General features: G+C 39.1%; 1 protein-coding gene across 4 annotated transcripts in view; it reads left to right on the top strand.

Moving 5' to 3' along the window:
* Positions 1-18,788, top strand: part of TNFAIP8 (TNF alpha induced protein 8) — a 121,827-nt gene extending 103,039 nt beyond the window's left edge. For 3 of the 4 annotated variants that reach the window (XM_024743409.1, XM_024743408.1, XM_024743407.1), the window contains exon 2: positions 17,069-18,788. In XM_024743409.1, coding sequence (XP_024599177.1) covers positions 17,069-17,634 — 566 coding nt within the window. In that variant the 3' untranslated portion in view covers positions 17,635-18,788. Of the gene's footprint in view, positions 1-1,516; positions 1,560-17,068 lie in introns of those variants that run through there. The other variant, XM_024743410.1, reaches the window with a different exon arrangement.
* Positions 18,789-20,095: the final 1,307 nt, after the last annotated feature.

Raw genomic sequence — 20,095 nt, 5'->3', positions numbered from 1 at the left:
ATCCTTTGCATCATTCCCAGAGAATGCCTTTTTGGGGCTGTGTGACCTTTGCCACCTTATTCACACTGACTCACCCCTTTTGTGCCACACAGTTAGATATGGGGCTCATGGCCTTTGGCAGACAGCGATATCTGGCTAGAAATGAACAGTAATGGTTTTTTTTTTCCTCATTGAAATAATTTTTATGATTTAACAAATTTTTTTTTGATTTAACAAATTTTTAATGATTTTTATGATTATGGTATATTTAGGGGAGGAGTAGCAGTTTCCATTCACATTGTGTATATGGTTCCTTTGATAAATAACTTTTTTTTCAATAACAAGTAACCAGAGGGAAATAAAATACAGATAGTAAGTAGAAAACAAAGGCAAGTATTTGCAGCAACACAGATGGACTTTATGCTAAGTGAAATAAGTCAGGCAGAGAAAGACAAATACTGTATGTTATCAGTTACATGTGGAATCTAAAAAATACAATAAACTGGGCTTCCCTGGTGGTGCAGTGGTTGAGAGTCCGCCTGCCGATGCAGGGGATGCGGGTTCGTGCCCCGGTCCGGGAAGATCCCACATGCTGCGGAGCGTCTAGGCCCGTGAGCCATGGCCGTTGAGCCTGCGCGTCCGGAGCCTGTGCTCCGAAACGGGAGAGGCCACAACAGTGAGAGGCCGGTGTAACGCAAAAAAAAAAAAAAATAGCAAAGGCAAGTTGTGACAGTGGTGCTCAAAGGATGAGGGTTTAGAGTGCTGCTCAGGTACATACAGGATGGCTTTTTCAGTGAAGAGAGAGATTTCATCAAATATGCTGGGGTGGAAAATGCAAGGCATTTGGAGGAGAAGGTGGTGGAAGCCTAGAGATGTGTTGACAAGTCAGAACTAGGAAGTCTTCTTGCTCAGCTTGATTGCCAGCTAGGGGAACAGAGGGCTGCGAGCGCTTTGGAATCACTGCCAGAGTCACACCCAGGTCTGAAAAGTGATTCAGAAGGATTTGAGTCCCTGAGCCTTTAAAGCAGGGGTGGCTAACTCACAGGTCTTGGCTCATTTCCTGGCCTCTGTGGGCGCGTGGCCAGGTGGTTAACTGGACAGGACCTGTTTCTTACTCTCTTGTACCCCCGCCCCCAAATGTTACCAGAAGGTCAGATTTTTCTTGAGAAATGGGAAATGTGAATTTTTAGGTCAATGCTCCCAACTTTTACATGGTTTTTACTAATTAGAAAAACAAAACATTATGAGGGCCCATTTTGGGGTTGATGAAGTGTTCTGGAATTAGATAGTGATGATTGTTGCCCATTGTGAATATAATAAAAATCACTGAGTTTTACCCTTTTCAGATGGTTACAGTGGTGATTTTTTTTTTTTTTTTTTTGCGGTACGCGGGCCTCTCACTGTTGTGGCCTCTCCCACTGCGGAGCACAGGCTCTGGACGCGCAGGCTCAGCGGCCATGGCTCACGGGCCCAGCCTCTCCACGGCATGTGGGATCTTCCCGGACCGGGGCACGAACCTGTGTCCCCTGCATCGGCAGGCGGACTCTGAACCACTGCGCCACCAGGGAAGCCCTACAATGGTGATTTTCATGTGATATGAATTTTATCTCGGTTTTAAAAAGAAAAAAAAATTATGGGGGCCCAACCAAAATGTGTTGCCAGCCCAAAGTTTGTAAGCTCTGTTTTAAATGGAGGAATTACTCTTTGCTACTTTTGATAATCCCAAACCACCTTTCCCCAGGGAAGCCAACGACCAGGAGTTAATGGGGGTCATATTGTAACCCTGCATTAACCTCTGGGCCTCTGTTTTCCGCCTGTGGTCTCCATGGCTTCTTCCATCTGTAAAAGTAGGACTGGTGACAGAAATGGGGAGAGGTGGGATGGTGGCCTTAATTCTGGAGCACTGAGTGAGTGGGTGGAAAGACAAAACTACAGAAAGGTGGGCGCTGCCAAAGTGTTTCAGAGAAGTGATTTATTTTGTTGTTATTTGGCAGCTGGTGGTAAAATTGATTGGTTATGTTATTTGCCAAAGTTTATTTTACCCAAATATCTACCATTAGGGAAGTAATCCATCTCTAAGACAGCAAGTTAATGTACTTAGGGAAACGATTTTTAGTTCTTAAGAGATTGACTATAATGACCTTTTTTAGTTATTTTCTTTAATGGAAAAATGAGTTTAATATACCAAGTATGACTCAACATGAAAAAATTATGATTATTTTAACAAAACTGTTTGGCTTTATTATTTTTAATTCTAAATATAATTTGAAGTTAGCCAATTTCAATAAGGACAAAATAGAAAACTTAAGATTTTTATATTATAACCCTAACTTAATTTTCAGCTTTTTATTTAACAAACTAGCAAAGAAATGTAGAGTTTATGCCTTTTTAAATTTCCAGTTTCTTATGAATATATCCTTAAAAAATGCCTTTTTTAATCTTAAAAAAGCAACGTCTCTCTGAAAAACAGAATTATCTTATCTCTGCAGAATGTGGGTTATTCAGTAATTTTTACCAGTTTCAAGTGTTATCAAAAGATGACTTTTTTTTTTTTGGATGCCTATCTTAAGTTACGAATGGACTCATTTAGAATAAACTTTTTCCAAAGGATTATATTGCAATATTCGTTTCTTAGGTAAATTTGAGATACGATATTTGAGGTATGCTACCTAATTAAGTATTTGAGATATGCTACTTAATTAAAGTATTTGAGATATGATACCTAATTAAAATAATTCATTTATAGTTTCTTATGTCTTATAAAAAACCAGTACTCTTTTCTCACTCCTCCCCTGGCTTCCTGTTCCCCCAGAACAACCTGGGAATTTTTTTGACCCAGCAGATATATTTTAAAGATTAATTGAGCATTTATTGTGGCAAGGAATAAATAATAAATTATAACCAATCACAAAGATTTTACTTTCAGGGAAAATGGAAGCAAATAATTATGATGTAAAGCAGTTTGCAAAAAGAGTGAGAGAGAGGATAGAACGTTTCTGACAGGGTTAGTCAATAAAGCCTTCAAGGAAGATATATTTGGGAAGGATCATTGAGGAATGGATAGGATTTCACCCAAGATGGCTCCCCCTTGCTTCCTTCAAGTTTCTGCTCGAATGTCACCTTTCCAGAAAGGCCTTCCCTGACTAAAATAGAAGGGATAAAATAGCATAGTCTCCCCCTCACCCCCAGTCTCCTCACTACCCCGCCCCCCAGCAAAAACACACACACTCCCTTTACTTTTTTCTAGCCCCCTGCCACTATTTGACCTGTTTATACACATCTGTTTAATGTGTCTTAGGTTTTGTGTCTTAGGTTTCCCTCTGCTAGAATCTGTGCTTCTTGAGAGCAGGCATTTTGGTGCTGAGTAAAAAATGTGTTAAGTGAATGAATGAGTGACTGACTGGGAGAAGGCTTTTCTGCTAAAAGTCTGTTTACTGTGTAGCACTCCAAACTGGTATGGAAAATCCAAGTTCAACTTCTCCCAGGATATTTAGAAATTTGGCAAATTCACCACCTCTCTGAGACTCAGCAAACACATTCTGTAGAAATTAGGGGGAGATTTTGATGCCTGTAACTAAATAACAAGTGTTATGAAAACAAATTATTATTACTCTTAACCTTCCTACCTTTTTATCCAGCAGACCTTCCGTAGACACTCACTGACCATACATAATTTAGGTTTAAATTATTTCTAAAATCCATGGGACTTGCACATGCCCTTCTGTTTCTGACATACAGGTACACTGCGGGGCAGAATTCTAATTCCAAAGAGCCCATAGGAGTTCCGTAGGTTGGCTCTGAAATGTAGTCCCATTTATTTCTTTAAGGAGAAGTCATCCACACAAATGGTTGCCGAGCCCGGGAGCTGAATGTAACTGGGTGGTGATGGCCAGGGAGGACCTGTGGTAAACCAGGCAGGCTGTTCTCCTTCTAAAGGCGGCAGCCACAACTTACCTCAAGACCACGGTTGCCGTGTGGGAATGTGGGCCCGTTTTGGTCAGGTCTTATGATTATTAAAAAAAAAAAAAAAATCAAAAACAGATTTTGAGGTTAAATTTTTCAATTTTTTAAAACGTGGACCACTAACTCTAAGATACAACACTGTACAGGCCAAACAACGGGGTGTCCAGGTTACAACCTCTACAAGGCATCCTGATCTAAATAAAACAATGGAGGATACCTGAGCATTAAAAGCAGGGAGAAAAGGTTAGAAAGAGGGGTAGAAACCACTTTACAGAGAACCTGAGTGCCACACTGGAGGTAGCCAGTGGTAAGCACACTGGGTTTTCTTTTTTCAAGGTTATCTCCTGGAGTTTCAGAGCTTCAGTGTATCTTGATACTTGGAATGAGATAGTTCACTTTAAGGCCCAGCAGATCGCATCTTACCATTTGCTTACCTTTAATGGGATCTGGCCTCTTAGGGCTTGACATGGCTATAAAATGCTGGACCAGCTTAACCTTTTCATACAGTTATTGCGGAAAGGTTTTGTCAAGAATGTGGGGAAGCTATGCCAGGATGCATATTTGACAGATGCCCAAGCTGAGGCCAAGAAGTCACTGCTCCTAAAATACTCAAACAGATGGCTTTGGGATATTTTCATGAAAGATTCCAGAACATTTGCAGTAGGGATTGAGTTAGCTAAATATGGTTACTTCGCCAAACAAAAGTGGCTGGTCATTCTGTATGTTCTGGCAAAGGACGGGAGAAAAGCAGTAGACAAAGAAAAGAAAAGAAAATGCATATTGTCCATAGAGTGTAAGTAAATTTGTTTGTTAAGCTCTAGATATATGAAATTGAATTGATTTCCTGACACATCTTCATGAATTGCCAGAGAAGATAGTGATAGGTTCCATGGAAGCAGATTAGAGCAGTGGGGTTTGTTTCACTCCATGATAGCTGGAGGGCAGGTGTTATGCACTTTGAAGAATAGACAGATGAATAGAGTGGTACCTTAGTTGTCAAGGATTATAATCAAGTAAGATAAGATAGGAATTTAATTCTCCCATGGGGCAGAAAATACATTAGAAGAGGGAACACTTTATTCTTTTCTTTGGATTTGGGAGATTACTTCCCCGCTGGATTTGGAAAACCTTCTTGGAAGTGGTGGTGTTTAAACTGAGCCTTAAAGGACGAGCAGGACTTTTTCAGGAGTGGAGCAGGGTGGACACATAATTTTTATTTTCTTTATTTTTTTTTCTCTTCTCTGATGTGTAAGACCCATCCTCCTTATTTTTTGGTTCAAGGAGTTGCTTTATCTTGGGGAGCAGATAAGCTCTAAAAAGTGGGATTATGCAGCTGGCTCAGGAACATCACAGCATTTGATAGAAAATCCATAAATAGCAAACATTCTCTTAATTTCACTTTTCTTACAGAGCAGCCATGCACCATAGTTGGCTGCCATGTACCTCGGCTCTGCCCCTCATTCAGTGCCCTTGGACAAGTCCCTTGACTGCTAAGCGTCAGTTCTCTCATCTGCTTCCTCAGGGTTAAATAATAATAAGAGGATGAAACCAGAACAAACCCTTTCATAAACACATGGAAGTGTTATAGTGCAAATATTTTGCATACTGTGGAGTGCCATGCAAATGTCAGCTCTAATTTGACTGTCTGCTTGTCTTTGTTATAGGGCCAGGAGACCAGACAGCGTGTGTTGACCATCGATGCCAGTTTTAGGGGCTGGTTCGATAATTAAACTGCGCTCCAGTGTGTTGGCTTTTAAAGTCTGTTAGTGGTTTTCGAAGCCCGGCGTGAATATAAATATTCATCCGGAGCCAGGGCCTCTGGCAGGATGCAAGAACTTAGGGAGTGGAAAAGTGTAGAAAATCGTGGAGCTTGTTTAGAGGATTTTCCTCCACAATCTGGTGGAAGCTTGAATTATATCAACAATGGAAAGGCTTCATGTCCTCAAGAAAATATGTAAATAAACCCAGCTTAATTGAAAAGTCTTCAAGAAAAATATATGGTATTCTAATCCAATGTAACAAATAAGGAAGGGTTCATTTAATTTAAAAAGAAAAAGAATAGTTCACTAAAGTCAGTTTGGTATAAACACATGTAGGATATTTTTATTTAATTTCAAACCCATATGAAGCTTAGTGATAGAGTTATTAGGCCCTGTTCAAATTTTGGTTAAAGTATCATTTAAAGAGACTAACTTTTCTGTTCTCTTTGAGGCTTTAATATAATAAGCCGTATTCTGAGAACATTTTCTCTGCATTCTGTGCACAAGCTCACGTCTAGTTTTGGGTGAAAAAAAAATTGAGTGGGGAGTTACATCTGTTCATAGGCTACTTAGAGCATGTCTTCATGGCCAAAGTATGTCTATTGGAAAATTGTAAAGTACAGCGTTGTAGGAGTACACCTCAGAGTAGGGGTCCTCCAACTTCACTCTCCCTCAGAACCATCCATCAGGGTGCTTCTTCCAAATGCAGCTTCTTAGACTGCAGTCCTGAGGATTCTGATTCAGTGGGTCTGACAATCTGCATTTCGAAGAAAGCTCCAGGCCCTTCTGATGCACGTGGGCCTTGCCACGGAGAATGCTGCCCAAGTACATGCTGTATCTGTCCTCTCCCTGCCAGTGCTTTCTCGCAAACTGAGTACCTTTGTAGTAAGTTTTCCTGGGCCTCAACAACAAGCTATACATAGTTTGTGTTTAAAGTTTCTCTAAAATCCATAGGACCCACATGCATCCTTGGGTTTCTAACATATAGATAGGTACGCTGCTGGGCAGAATTTTTAATCCCTAACTCGCCTGTAGGAATTCTGTAGGTCAGCTTTGGAATGCAGTCACATTTATTTCTGTAAAGCAGAGTCTTCTTTTTCTTTTAAGGCAACCTCCTGGGTCAGTCTCCACTTGTGAAACCTTCTGCAAACCTAAGTTTCCCTCCATCACCCCTTTGAGCAAAATTATCATTCCCTCTCTTTGCTACCATCACTTTTAGGATTCTGCCAAGCTGTGTGCTCACCTGCCCCTCACCCCAATGCCACATTAAACTGAGTGTCCGGAGAGAACTGGAGAGAAAGGATCAGTCGTTTATCTCTGAAACCACAACATTATAAACACTCAGAAGTTTTGTTGAATGATTCGTGTCTTCAGGTTAATGTCCTGTCTTCTTTCCTCACTCCTGTTTCACAAGTCATGATCACAAGACTCGATCATCCCATACCAGCCGATCTTCTACAATATCTACCTTAAGAATCAGGATGACAACATTAACGACAACAGTAATAATAGTTCATGTTAACTGACGCAATTTTTAAATATCTGGCACTATCCTAAGCACTTTATATGGATTATTCTCATTTAATCTTCATAACAACCTCAGGTATCCTCATTTGCATATGGGGATACTGAGGCACAGAGAGGTTAGGTAATTAGCCCCCGGGACACGGGCACTCAGTGGCAGAACCAGGCTTCTGACCCAGACGGTGTGCCTCTGGAGCTCACGTTCACAGTCACCACATTACCTGGCTTTGCCTGACTCTCTCTGCACGAGACAATTGTGAATCCGTTCCAGAGGGTTAGCAAGAACTCAAGTCAGTTTGTTAGCCAATAATTTTCACTGACCTTATCCTACAAATTTGTTAATGGGTCGTCTGAGAAGTTAGGTTGGAAAACTTGGGTAGGTAAAGTTAAAATGTTACTTTACTGCACTAATCCTCAAGACCTCTAATATTATTAGTACATTTTTTGCAACTCAAATGGGACCTTTGTATACACCGTTTCCCAAATGTATTTATCTCGAGGGGATCACCCCTGCCACCCCCTACTTAAGACTCTTAACTTCTTGAAGAATTAGGTTTTTGTTGTTTTTAACATAATTCGGAATAAAAGCTGGCTAGTGCTCTTGTGGGGTTCCCAAGAAATTTCTCAGGTCCTAAATATTTGGGTAACCCTTACTTTTGACCCTTTCTTATTTAGTCTTGAGTGTCTTTAGTGCCTGAGTAGTTAAGTAGCCTTTAGTGACCACTTACATTTACCTGCTGGAACAATCACAGATTTGTTGTCATAGTGTAATTACTAATAGTGCCCTTTTCGAAGGGATCCCATTTGGATGATAAACTCTGCACAATTGCTCTAATCATAACTTCACCCTCCCCCAATTAAATAAAGACCTCTGTTTCATACTTACTACCTTCTCATCACTCACTGAAGGACTCTTATTGCTACCACATGTATGGGAACAAAGGTAATAGCCATGTGCCTCTGGCATCTCACCATTTTATGTCAGAGTCATGCAAGGAATTATAGAATTCCATAAACTGGAATTACCCAGTTTATAAGTCTCTCATCACTCAAAAGTAGCATTTCTTAAGAATTGCAAGCCTTTAAGACTTCTTCACCTTGCTCAGAATCTATCTATTCATATATATGCTTATCTATGCAGAAGAGACAGCAAATCTGAAAGGATACCAAAAGTCTAAAAATAGTTGTTACCTCTGGGCAGCAGTGGTTGACATCAGTACCGTGTAGTGGTGGCAAAGCTGAAAGAGACTTCTCACTTTAAATATTTACACTCCGGCTTTTGAGTAACGTAAGCATATTATTCTTTTTAATTATATTTTTCAATGTTTTAAAACTATTCTGAGTTTTCCCTGGAAATACAGGCTATTTCAAGCCCAGCTGGGTTGATCTACCTTATGGAATCCATGTCTTTCCTCCAAGGGAGACCTGCTCTCTTTTTTTTTCTTTTATTTCACTTCACTTAGTCAAATATTATTAGGTCTTCTCATACTTCAAGAGAGAGCTTTTTTAATGCTTGTGTGTTGTAACATAATTCTTAAGAGAACAGCTTGGAATTGGACATATCTGGGATCAAGTTCCTCTCTTCCACTTACTGACTGTATGGCCTTGAGAGAGCAACTTAATTTCTCTGGGCCTCCGTTACTGTATCTGTAAACGGGGATAATGACAACCTCCCTCTTGGGATTGTTGTGAAATTTCAATAAGATAATGCATATTCTAGGCAGTTCTGGGGATAATGTAGTATAAGTTCAAAATATGGTGGCTAGCCAGTGGGTTCTTATGACTGTAAACCTCTCACTCTGAGTAGCCACAAAGTTCATTTCTATTCCTGTAACCTCTTTTCTAATATTTACAAGACTGACATTCCGTGGGATCCAACCATACCACTTCATATAAATATCATCAAACTTTCTTCCAATCCTGGTATTAGTGCACCTAGAGGGAGCAGGGATATCTTGTCAGAGTTTATGCCTTTCAGAAAGCAGTCAAGGAGTCAACACGATTCCTGGAGCAAATTAACCAAAAAAAAAAAAAAAGCAGAGATGGAGTCTAATATGACGTTAAAGGTGTTGAAACTTAGGAAATGACATTTTCAATTTCAAGATCATCACAAAAGTAAGCCACAGGAATGAAAGACACACAGTTGAACCCAAAATCGTGATGAAAAGATTCTAGAATTCAAGCAACAAAAACAGCCCAAGGTCACACGGGGAAAAGCCTTCATAGTGTTTTCTTTAGGACATAATTCCTCTTGTCCACAAATTTGGAAAATAGAAGATATAAAGAGAGCCGAGTAGAAAGAATACAGTGTGTGTAAATATTGGATTTGAATTCCTGCTTCTCTATCTCAAGTGTATTCAATAAGGGAGCAAAACTCAGTGTGCATTTGTGGTCTGTCGTCATGAGCCCAGCATGCTGCTGGGGGTTTTCTGGTTTGTAACTCAGTAACTCTCACTTAAGCCATACCACCTTGAAACAATGCCCTACTTAGCAGATGAGAAAACAGATTCAAAGAAATTGAATTGCACCCAAGTCTACAACCCAGGACTCTCGACCTTGATCTTTTGTTTCCATCCATGCTGTTCTTACTTGGCAGGAAGCCCTGCCTTTGGGTCTCTGGTTCTCTGGGAAGCTTTGGGAAGTCTGGGGGAGAAGCTAGGACTTTATGGAGTAATCTTGTTGGCCTCCGTGGACTTTCACTTTGGCTTTATATGTGGCCCACTTCCTTTACATTGTTTCCTCTCTTGCACAGCTTTGTATGGACGCTGATACTGTGTCTTTTTGTGGGGTGCTTCAATTCTGTTCTCCTGGGGCCAGTTTTCTCTAGACAAAATACACTTGTGTTACCTATCACAGTCCTTGTGGTACTGAATCTATTGCTAACAACAGATTCAACACCTAAGAAAAAGAGAAATTCCCCGATAAAGGAAATTTTAATATATTTTAGTTTTTTTAATGTCATCACAGAAAGGATCTATAACTCGTTATTCACTAAACCGTGTGAGGTCTTTGTTTTCACACAACCGTCTGACATTTTGCATTTCTAAGCTCCATGTTACTTCCGGAAGGAGTTGATTAATTTTCACCAAATGTCATTCAGTACCAGAGAATCTCAGAAGGTATTTGAAGTTTAATTTGTTGACTTCTTTAAACAAACCTGTGGAGAAAGCTGTTCAGTGACGGGTATTCTGTGAGATCCTCCTCTGTGCTCCATGTCCATTTATCTTTGCAGCCACTCCAAGAGGTGGGGATCATTAGTCCCATCTTGTAGATGGGGAAACTGAGTCTCAGTAATATGCCTGAGCAGTATGGCAGTTCATGGAACCATCAGCTATGGAATATTGGACTTTTATAAGTACACTCTTCTTTTCCAGGACCCTGGGGAAATTAGGTGCGCAGGAAACGTGTACTAGTTCTCACTAAAGGGTTATATGGACTGCAGTTTTGGTTTGTTTTGTTTTGTTTTACTTTATATGGTTTTGATGAAAAAATCGTAATATGTGTTAAAGGGTATGTTTTAAAGAAGATCAAGTCATGACTCTCATAAAAATACAAAAGGGACATGCCGAAGATTTTACTTAACTCGTTAACTAATGAGGAACAGTAAGCTCTTATAATCGTTTCAAAGGAGAATGCCAAGTGTAACACAGGCAGACAAGAAAATGAGGGAGCAATTGCACCTTCACTAGTCAGAATTTATTTGTATCTCTGTGGAAAAGAGCCATTTGCACTACCAGATTTACTTACAGAGTTGTGAAATAGCTACGTAAAGAACAAGGAAAGGAGGCTGCAAGGGGGTGCTTTATAATTCCCAGTACTCCATTGAAAACCATCCAGTGATTTTTTTTTTTCTTTTTCAGCCCTTTTTAAAGTCACCACCTTCCCTGACATTTGTCTTCTTTAATATGTTGACTTTTTAAATGAGCATGTACTTTTCTGAAGGTGGTAGGAGACACAGAGTGAATGACTTAGCTTGTCCCTGTGATGAGGCATACCATTGGTTTTCAACCACTTGGGGTCAGGAAAATGCATGCACACCCAAATTTGCATTCGCCATCAGGTTAAGGACCTTAGATGTATTGATTTTTCTCAAGACTATGTTCTTTTGTGTTAGAGTCTCCGTCTGTGACCTGAGGGCGATTGGGGGTTAAGGGTCCCGGCACTTGTCTTTTTCTCTCTGGATAAGATTGCCTCCAGCTTGCTGCCATGGTCATTTCTTCTGGTCCTTCCAGGGTCAGCCCCTCTCATAGTTTGAATCTCTGCTGCTTCTGCTGATATGGCCCTCTCCCCACCCCTCACTCTCTTTTTCTTTCTTTTTTCTTTTTGGTTTTTTGTTTCTTCTCTATCCTGTTGAATTTCCCACTTTGGAATTTTTTAGTGTGGAGGCTAGTGTCACACATATATCAGCAGTGTCCCAACAATTCCTTGCTTTTCTCCTGGAGCACTACCAAATCCCAATGTAGGGGGGTCAACTCTTAGCTGTTTAACTTCTTGTGACAGTGTTTACTGTTGGTTATGGCTCCATTCTTATCCCCAAAGCTGTCTTTTTACTAAGCCCCATTTAGATTTGGAGTAATTCAAATGCAAGAGAGCTAAGGTTTTATATATTTGTTTAAAGAACTTTTACTAACAGACCAAAACAGCCAGTCGTGCTCTTCAAATTGTTTTCTTTTCCATCCTTCCTACTACTGGGCCCACTGGATCAAATTTTAACTAGGCAGGAATTAGCAATGACATATATGTGCATCTGTAGTCACCGTTTAAAAGTTCCAAGTATAACAAATTTGATGGGTGAAAAATTATGTATTTGATGGTGAGGTTGTAAAGAAGGTAACTTGAGTACTTCACTATATTAGCATTTTCTTAACTGGGGTAATATTATGGGTAATTCTTGTTAATTTCAGAGAACTATAGTTTTTCATTAATTAATGTCATGAAAAGGTTTTGGGGTTTTTCCCCCTATTCTAAGCACTTTTTTTCTTTTATACAGGGTCATTATAACTTTGACATCAGTGTTTATCTCCAGATTTATAATTGTTGATGCTAAAAGCAGGATTCCCTAAATATCAGTTTGCCTTACAGCAAGCGTTGCTGAAATGGACTGTTTGATTAAGCCAAGAAGGGCGACGTAAAGACGTAGAGGAGGGGCAGTGAGATAAGTGGATGTCAAATAACATTCACACATATTTCTGAAAACAGTCTTAAATGGTTTTGATGTAGTGGTAATCCTTTGTATGTTTTTGATATAAGGTATCATTTTTCATTAGTCAACAGCATGCATGTATATTTTTAAACACAAGTGAATCAGTACTTCCAGCACTTTCTTCGTTGAGAACATCTCCTATTCATACATCTTAGTTGCTTCCTGGGCATACCTTTGGTTATGTGTTTTTCATCATAGATCCAGACAGAGGGAGAGGTGGGCCTGTGTTTAGTCTTCCAGTGTAGCTCAAGTTAGAACCACTGTACCCTGCTTTTATGCTAAATATTTGTATTACTGTCCTTTGATGTTTTCTCGTTGTACATAATAAATCTTTCCTCTTTATTTTTTTTACATTTGCATTTTTAAAATTATAGTTAATTTACAGTGTTGTGTTAGCTTCAAGTGTACAGTACAATGATTCAGTTATATATATATATAATGTCAGATTATTTTCCATTATAGGTTGTTATAAGACATTGAATATAGTTCCCTGTGCTATACAGTAGGTCCTTGTTGTTTATCTCTTTTATACATAGTAGTGTGTATATGTTAATCCCGAACTCCTAATTTATCTCCCCACCCCATCCCCTCTGGTAACCATAAGTTTATTTTCTATGTCTGTGAGTCTATTTCTGTTTTGTAAATAAATTCATTTATATCATTTTTTTTAGATTCCACATATAAGTGATATCTTATTATATTCATCTTTCTCTGTCTGACTTCACTTAGTATGATAATCTCTAGGTCCATCCACGTTGCTGCAAATGGCAGTGTTTCATTATTTTTATGGTTGAGTGATATTCCATTGTGTACATATACCACATCTTCTCTATCCATTCATCTGTCGATGGACACTTGGATTGCTAAATCTTTCCTCTTTAAAAGAACTGATTTATGACAGTAAGAGAAACCACACTCTGAGGTACACTTCAAAGGAAGAAAACCACATATTTAACCAGGTAAAGCGAATATCTGTTTCTCTAGCTTTTAAAACAAACAAACAAACACCCACATATGTATTTAGAACTCTCATTTTGCAGGTCAGCATGTTTTCACAGAGGAGTATTTAAGTATAGTGAAGAGAGGGGGGCAGTTGACTCCTGCTTCTGTCAGAAGTGCCATGTACCAGGCACCCTTGTAGGTTCAGGGGATGACACAGTGAATAAGATTTACAACTTCTGCTCTCAAAGTGCTTACATTCTATTAAAGGAAGGCAGACAATGAAAATGTAAGCAAATGATGAGGATTTCAGGAACAAGGAAGTGCAATGGTTAGCAAAGAATTTAAGTGAAGCATCATTTTCTAATTTCCATTTTTTAAAGCCCTGGCTACTACATTGGAAGCGATTGGAAAGGGGCTTGGACTGGGCTGTTGTCCATGGAGATGGAGGGAATTGGATAGAATTTAGAGAATTGGAGGAAGGTAGGATGGAAAGAACTTGGTAATGGACGGGGTAAGGGAGGGGATGGTATAGTGGACGACTCCCAGGTCTCTGACTTGAGCACAAGGATGGAAGGGATGCTATTAATTAAGATAGTAAAGAATGGAGGAGGAGCCCTTTGGGGGCAGGAGGGAATCGAGGATTCAGTTTTGGACATGGTATATTTGCGATGCCTGCAAAATAGCCAAGGAAAAGAAAAACCTTGAGTGCATTTGCAAAATGAGTCCGGAAAGGAGGTCAAGGCTGAGTTATAACTGTGGGAGTCATTGGCACATGGGTGATATCTGAAGCCATGGAAGTGGTTGAGATCACACAGGGGTGAGGACTGTGAAGGAGGAAAACTTGGTCCAGGACTAGCTATGAGATACACCAGACATTTAATCGATCTAGTGGAGGATGTGGAACTGACAAACAAGCCTGAGCAGGAATGGCCAAAGGCAGTTAATTTGCAAGAAAAAAATAATCATATTTCATGATCACAGACCACACAGTCCTGGCCAGCAGCTCTCAGCCACAGCTCCCAGTTGGCTCTGAAAAAGCCTTCACTAATGCTAGGAAACAAATCTACTGCATGCATGTCTTCCCTGAGGAGGGGGAGAAAGAGTTTCATCCTCATTTTCAAAGATGACTGTACTGGATATAATCCAAAGGATAAAATGAAAGTATGAAGTTGTTGCTGTGTTTCTAGAACAGGGTTTGAAGTTCCTTTGAAACAAATGTGAAAGCCTCAGAGGTCAACTTCTCTGTCCTGGTTTAGTTTGGGTTCCTAGTAAATGGAGAATGATCTTGCTTAGTCGGCAGCAGCCTTTCTCTTGCGAGAAGTTAAAGCGCTACACCATAGAGTTATTTTGTCTTTATGCTTGCAATTACATGGGAAATTTAGATTTAATACGAAAACTAGTTTAAAAGACATATGAACTTGCAAGTCCAGCCTTGGAAAAAGGAGCACAGGGGAATCTTTCGAACCCATCTCCCTCTGATTTCGATTATTTCACAATGTACGGTATCGCCATTTAATAGGCATTGCAGTAAATCCCAGATGGGATGTTTGTAGACTGTGTCACACTCTAATCAATTAAAAACAATAAACTTTCAACTTTATATAAAATAAATTCCTGAAATCCTAGTTACTGTGTATCTGAAAATTTGGGGGTATCCCTTCCTATATAAATAAGGTTTATTATTTGTAGAGGTCTGTGTCTTAAGTTGAGTCATGGAAGATGGTCCCTGGTCTTAATATGGTAATATTAATATTAAATAACTACACGTGTGCCGTTCATTTTGACATAAATTCTTTAGTGTAAAGCCATACACTCTTGCAAACTATTGAAGAGTAGGAATAGAAATGGATTGCTGCTTAAATGATGGAAGTATTAAAAAGCTTGGAAACTTTCTTTGTCAAGTTGGCTATTTCTCGTGCTCTTTCACTTTTCTTTCTCAAAATCAATTTCAGTTCTTCTGCAGTTTCAGTTCATGTTTCACAAGTTTAAATATCAGCATTTGTGAGGGCACCATTTCTAGTTCGATCAAGATTTTCTTGCAGGGTGTATGGCCGTGTACAGTTCTGAATGACATCCTGGTCATTAGGAATCACTTGGCGGCTACCTGTACTATATACCATGAGCTACTTTGGTCCAAATTTCAAATCTGACATGGCAGTTCCACATTGAGGGAGTTAATCTCTTATGTACCTTCCCAGCCTGGATTTGGGAGCGGCTACCTTTTTGTTTTCTAATGTTGCTAACCTGTCCAAACTAGAAATAATTTCATAATTATTTCTAATAATATCAATGATGCCCTGACTCATTCCTACATATCTGTATTTTTAAGCCTTTCATCTTTCATTACTGAATGACTGCTTTCCAACGCCCAGGCACCTAGGAGAAGAGGGAGAAAGCACAGTTGTAGTGAAGCAGTATACACAGAGTGGGAGAGGATTTTGGAGAAAAACTAAACTTGGTTTAGGGAATGAACATTTATTGAGCATCTTCACTGACTGGCTGTAAGTTAAGAGCATCACGTAGGGTCTCATTAATATTTAATATATACAGCTCTTATTTTTTGTGTCTTAAATCTCTAATTAAATTATGATAATTTAATCAGTGAGTTCAAAAGTGAACTCTAAGCATCTGCTTTTCCAGAGTATGTTGTTCATGTGGCACGTTTCATTAGTTCATACAGTACGGTTTTTTCCTCAAATCGTAGAAAAATTTAAAGGTCACAATGGCCATTCATTAGAAATAGCAAGTGACAATAAGCTCTCCAAGGAATATTTCTTTCCAACACTCAGCCTTGGGGAGTTGAAATTCAGGGTGGTTAGGTTGATCAAACTGGTAAGTGCTGACCAATGTCTTGGGAAATTTGACTTTTTGCAAATTTTGGACTATAAAGCAGGGCTTTCCTTTTGATTGGCTTCCATGAATTTGTCAATTTACTCAATATCACTGCTTTGTCATTTATTCCTCTTACATTTAAATGGGTTTCTATAAATCATTCTTGGTTACTGTTGCTCAGAGAACTATTGTAGAGTTGATTTTATATTCCTTATGTAATTCTTATAAAATTAAAACTAGGGAAAAATAACATAAAAACTTACTGCCTCTTGAGACATACTATCTTTATAATCAGAGCCCTTTAACTCGTTTTTTTGTTTTTGTTTTTTTTTAATTTTAGCATTTTATTGGAGTATAGTTGATTTACAGTGTTATATTAGTTCCAGGTGTGCAGCAAAGTGACTCAGTTATACATAGACATATATTAATTCTTTTTCAGATTTTTTTCCCATATTATTATGGAATACTGAGTAGAGTTCCCTGTGCTATACAGTAGGTCCTTGTTGGTTATCTATTTTATATATAGTGGGGTGTATATGTTAATCCCAAGCTCCTGATTTATCCCTCCCCCACCCCCACCCTACTTTATTGGCTACAAAGCAGAAGGTGTAAAACACTTGAATTGCCAAAAAACCTTAAAGATTATGCACAACCACCCATAATTTCACCAATGAGAACCTAATTCCCCCAAATGTAGGAAAATTATTTTAGTTCTTTTCTGAACAGAAACTAATGTCAGCAGATGGGAGGCAAGCCGTAGAGTGGGAAAATGGGAAGGAAAATACTCCTTCCAATGAGATTTTTAATTTGCTTCTCTTGCTGATATTTACTGACTTTTTATCCTCCTCCTCCCCTTTGTTTTTAGTGGCCACAGATGTCTTTAATTCCAAAAACCTGGCCGTTCAGGCACAAAAGAAGATCTTGGGTAAAATGGCGTCCAAATCCGTCGCTACCACCTTAATCGATGACACGAGCAGCGAAGTGCTGGATGAGCTCTACAGGGTGACCAAGGAGTACACCCAGAACAAGAAGGAGGCAGAGAAGATCATCAAAAACCTCATCAAAACAGTCATCAAGCTGGCCATTCTTTACAGGAATAATCAGTTTAACCAAGATGAGCTAGCGCTGATGGAGAAATTCAAGAAGAAAGTTCATCAACTTGCTATGACCGTGGTCAGTTTCCATCAGGTGGATTTCACCTTTGACCGGAATGTGTTATCCAGGCTGTTAAATGAGTGTAGAGAGATGCTCCACCAGATCATCCAGCGTCACCTCACCGCCAAGTCACATGGACGGGTTAATAATGTCTTCGATCATTTTTCAGATTGTGATTTCTTGGCTGCCTTGTATAATCCCTTCGGAAGTTTTAAACCCCACTTACAAAAACTGTGTGATGGCATCAACAAAATGTTAGATGAAGAGAACATATGAGCATGTGAGTTGAGATTGTGACTGCTCATGATTTATTTGAAGATGGAGCACTGCTGATTTATGAAGAAAAAAAATAATGTTTTAAAGATTACACATATTTCAGAAAGACTTTGCCCAATTCAGTTGTCAGACATTAATGATAATGTTTTATGAGGCTTGTTTTATTTGAAGCAAAGCATATTGCCAAATATTCTGGTAAAAAGCTTCCCAGCGGTTAGCAGATCACGGGAAGATGTATGGTTGCGTGATGCAAATATAGAGTTATATAAAGAAAGATACGTGTGGCTCCAAACCTCAAGACATCTTTTTTAGGGCAGTTGTTATGTTGGTGGCACATTGGATATTTCTGTCATGTACAGAATTGTGTATTTTGATTCACCTTTATTCCTTACTATGTATGTGTACCTCTTTTAAAAAGCCAAGAGCTCTCTCTTACTGTCATTTCTCCTTTTGAAACAATTCCATTTTCACGTTTACCTTTTGTTAAAAAAATCTTTTGTTAAAGACTTTGTCACTGACATTCAAGAATTCCGTCTTAATTAAGAATTAAGATTCAAGAATTAAGGCAGTCAAATTGAACCTTCAGAAAAATAGAAAACTGCTTCTCTGAAATCAATATTGTAGAAACCAATTGTATTTGACATTATGAATAATGTCTAACATAAGACTATGCTTCTGGAATCGAGTCCTGTTTTTCAGTACCAACAGTAATACTTCCCAAAACATGAAAATTCCCCAAAATGGCATACCATTGCCTTGAAATGCTTGCTGAGGGCTTAACTTACGTCATCTTGAAAATGTGCTGATGGAATCTCCATTTTTCATACCTGTTTTAAATGTAAGAGACAAAGAGGAAATCTAGATCATTCCCGATATTGGGACAATAAAAAGTAAGTGGCTTTAAGAATGATAAAACAATCTTTACCTTAAGAGATGAGCCCATCAGAATAATTTAATTTAGGGGGATGAAAGGCAAAAGGGAAGACAGGATATTGCCAGAAGAACATGGGAATGAAAATGAATGAATTTCAATGTTTAGTAAGGTTTGATAGGTAAATAAAGAATGTCACTTTTTTATTTAACTGATAAGGTTTTTGCTATTTTGTTATTTGCTATTTTGATGAGTAAACCAAAGAATATTTGCATTCCAAGCAGTTTGTGTGTTGTTTCTATATAATTTTATGTGTGAATGATAAAGTAAGCATTTGCTTATTTTGTAAAAAAAAAAAAAAAAGAAAAAAGAAACCTGCTGGCCAACTATATCACCTAGGAAGTAACAGACTCAGTCACCAGTGCTAAATATTTGCAATGTCACTCTGTCTGTGATTTAGTGTACTCTTTTGCCTTGAATTTGCCTGCCTCCCAGAATACTGATGTTAAAATAATAGCTCACCAGGAAAGGCCCTACAACTAAATATTCCAGAGGTTGAGATCTTCTTTAACCCACTACAGCCTAAAGGAGGTGGTAACTTTCTCTGGGACCCTCATGTGCTTATCTGAGTCAAGCAGCAGAGGCAAAGAGTATCTCCCTGTTTGATATTAAATCCTGACACCAGGACTTGAACTGAAATTACTATCCTCACTTCCCAGGTAGTGACCACTGTAAGTTAGCAATAGCATAGTGATGGCAGAATTGATCTGTCTAGCTTCAGAGCCTGCTAAATAGCTTCTAAATTTAGTTTAGTAGCCTTTCTTGACCAGCTCTGCTTTCCTCACTTGGGAAAACCTAACCTGTGTTCTGTGGAAGCTACTGATCTGGTGCATTCTACTCTACCAGATTCCCTCAGCAGAGGGAGTGCGGAAGACAGTGCTCGGGCAGTTGGTGGGTGCTTCTTGCTCATCTCTAGCTATAGACAGGACCAACCAGAGAGAGAGGACCTAGGGATAAACTTAGATCAGTCTGGGCCCTTTTGGATCATAGAGTTGTGCCTTCAGACTAGCAGTCAGATGTGCATGGGGGAGGGGAAGAGCAGTCCTTAATTTCACACAGAAGGAAGGCAGTGAGGAATATCCTGAAGGAGGAAAGCCTATTTGCTTCCCTCTCTCAGCATCATCTTCTGGAAGGAACCCATCTCCTCCCCAATCCTGTACCTGGAAGGCATGCCTCAGAAGGATCAGTGACAGTCTTGATCAGCAAGTTCATTTCTGATGCAACAGGACTCCCCTTGTGCATGAATTTATTTGGGGTGAAAAGCTGGAAAGAATGCACATGTGCTTAGGATAGATAATTTTGAGCCAAGTTCACAGTCATTTTAGGGTCTTATGAAAAAATGAGTCTTTTTACATTTTGGAAAAAAATCATGAATTGTATTATAATTGGTTTTTTAAATTTTTTGATGATGGCTTCTCTGCAAACATTATGAGTTAATATAATAGGCGAGTGATAATACTAGTGTTAACAACTGACATTACAGAGTAGATATTATGTGCCAGGCACAGTAACTCATTTAATCCTCGCCAC

This window comes from Neophocaena asiaeorientalis, unplaced genomic scaffold (genome assembly GCF_003031525.2).
Source record: "Neophocaena asiaeorientalis asiaeorientalis breed wild unplaced genomic scaffold, Neophocaena_asiaeorientalis_V1.1 scaffold26, whole genome shotgun sequence".
NCBI lineage: Eukaryota > Metazoa > Chordata > Mammalia > Artiodactyla > Phocoenidae > Neophocaena > Neophocaena asiaeorientalis.
The sequence above is the reverse complement of the archived record's forward strand: the minus strand, read 5'-3'. Positions and strand labels throughout refer to the sequence as shown.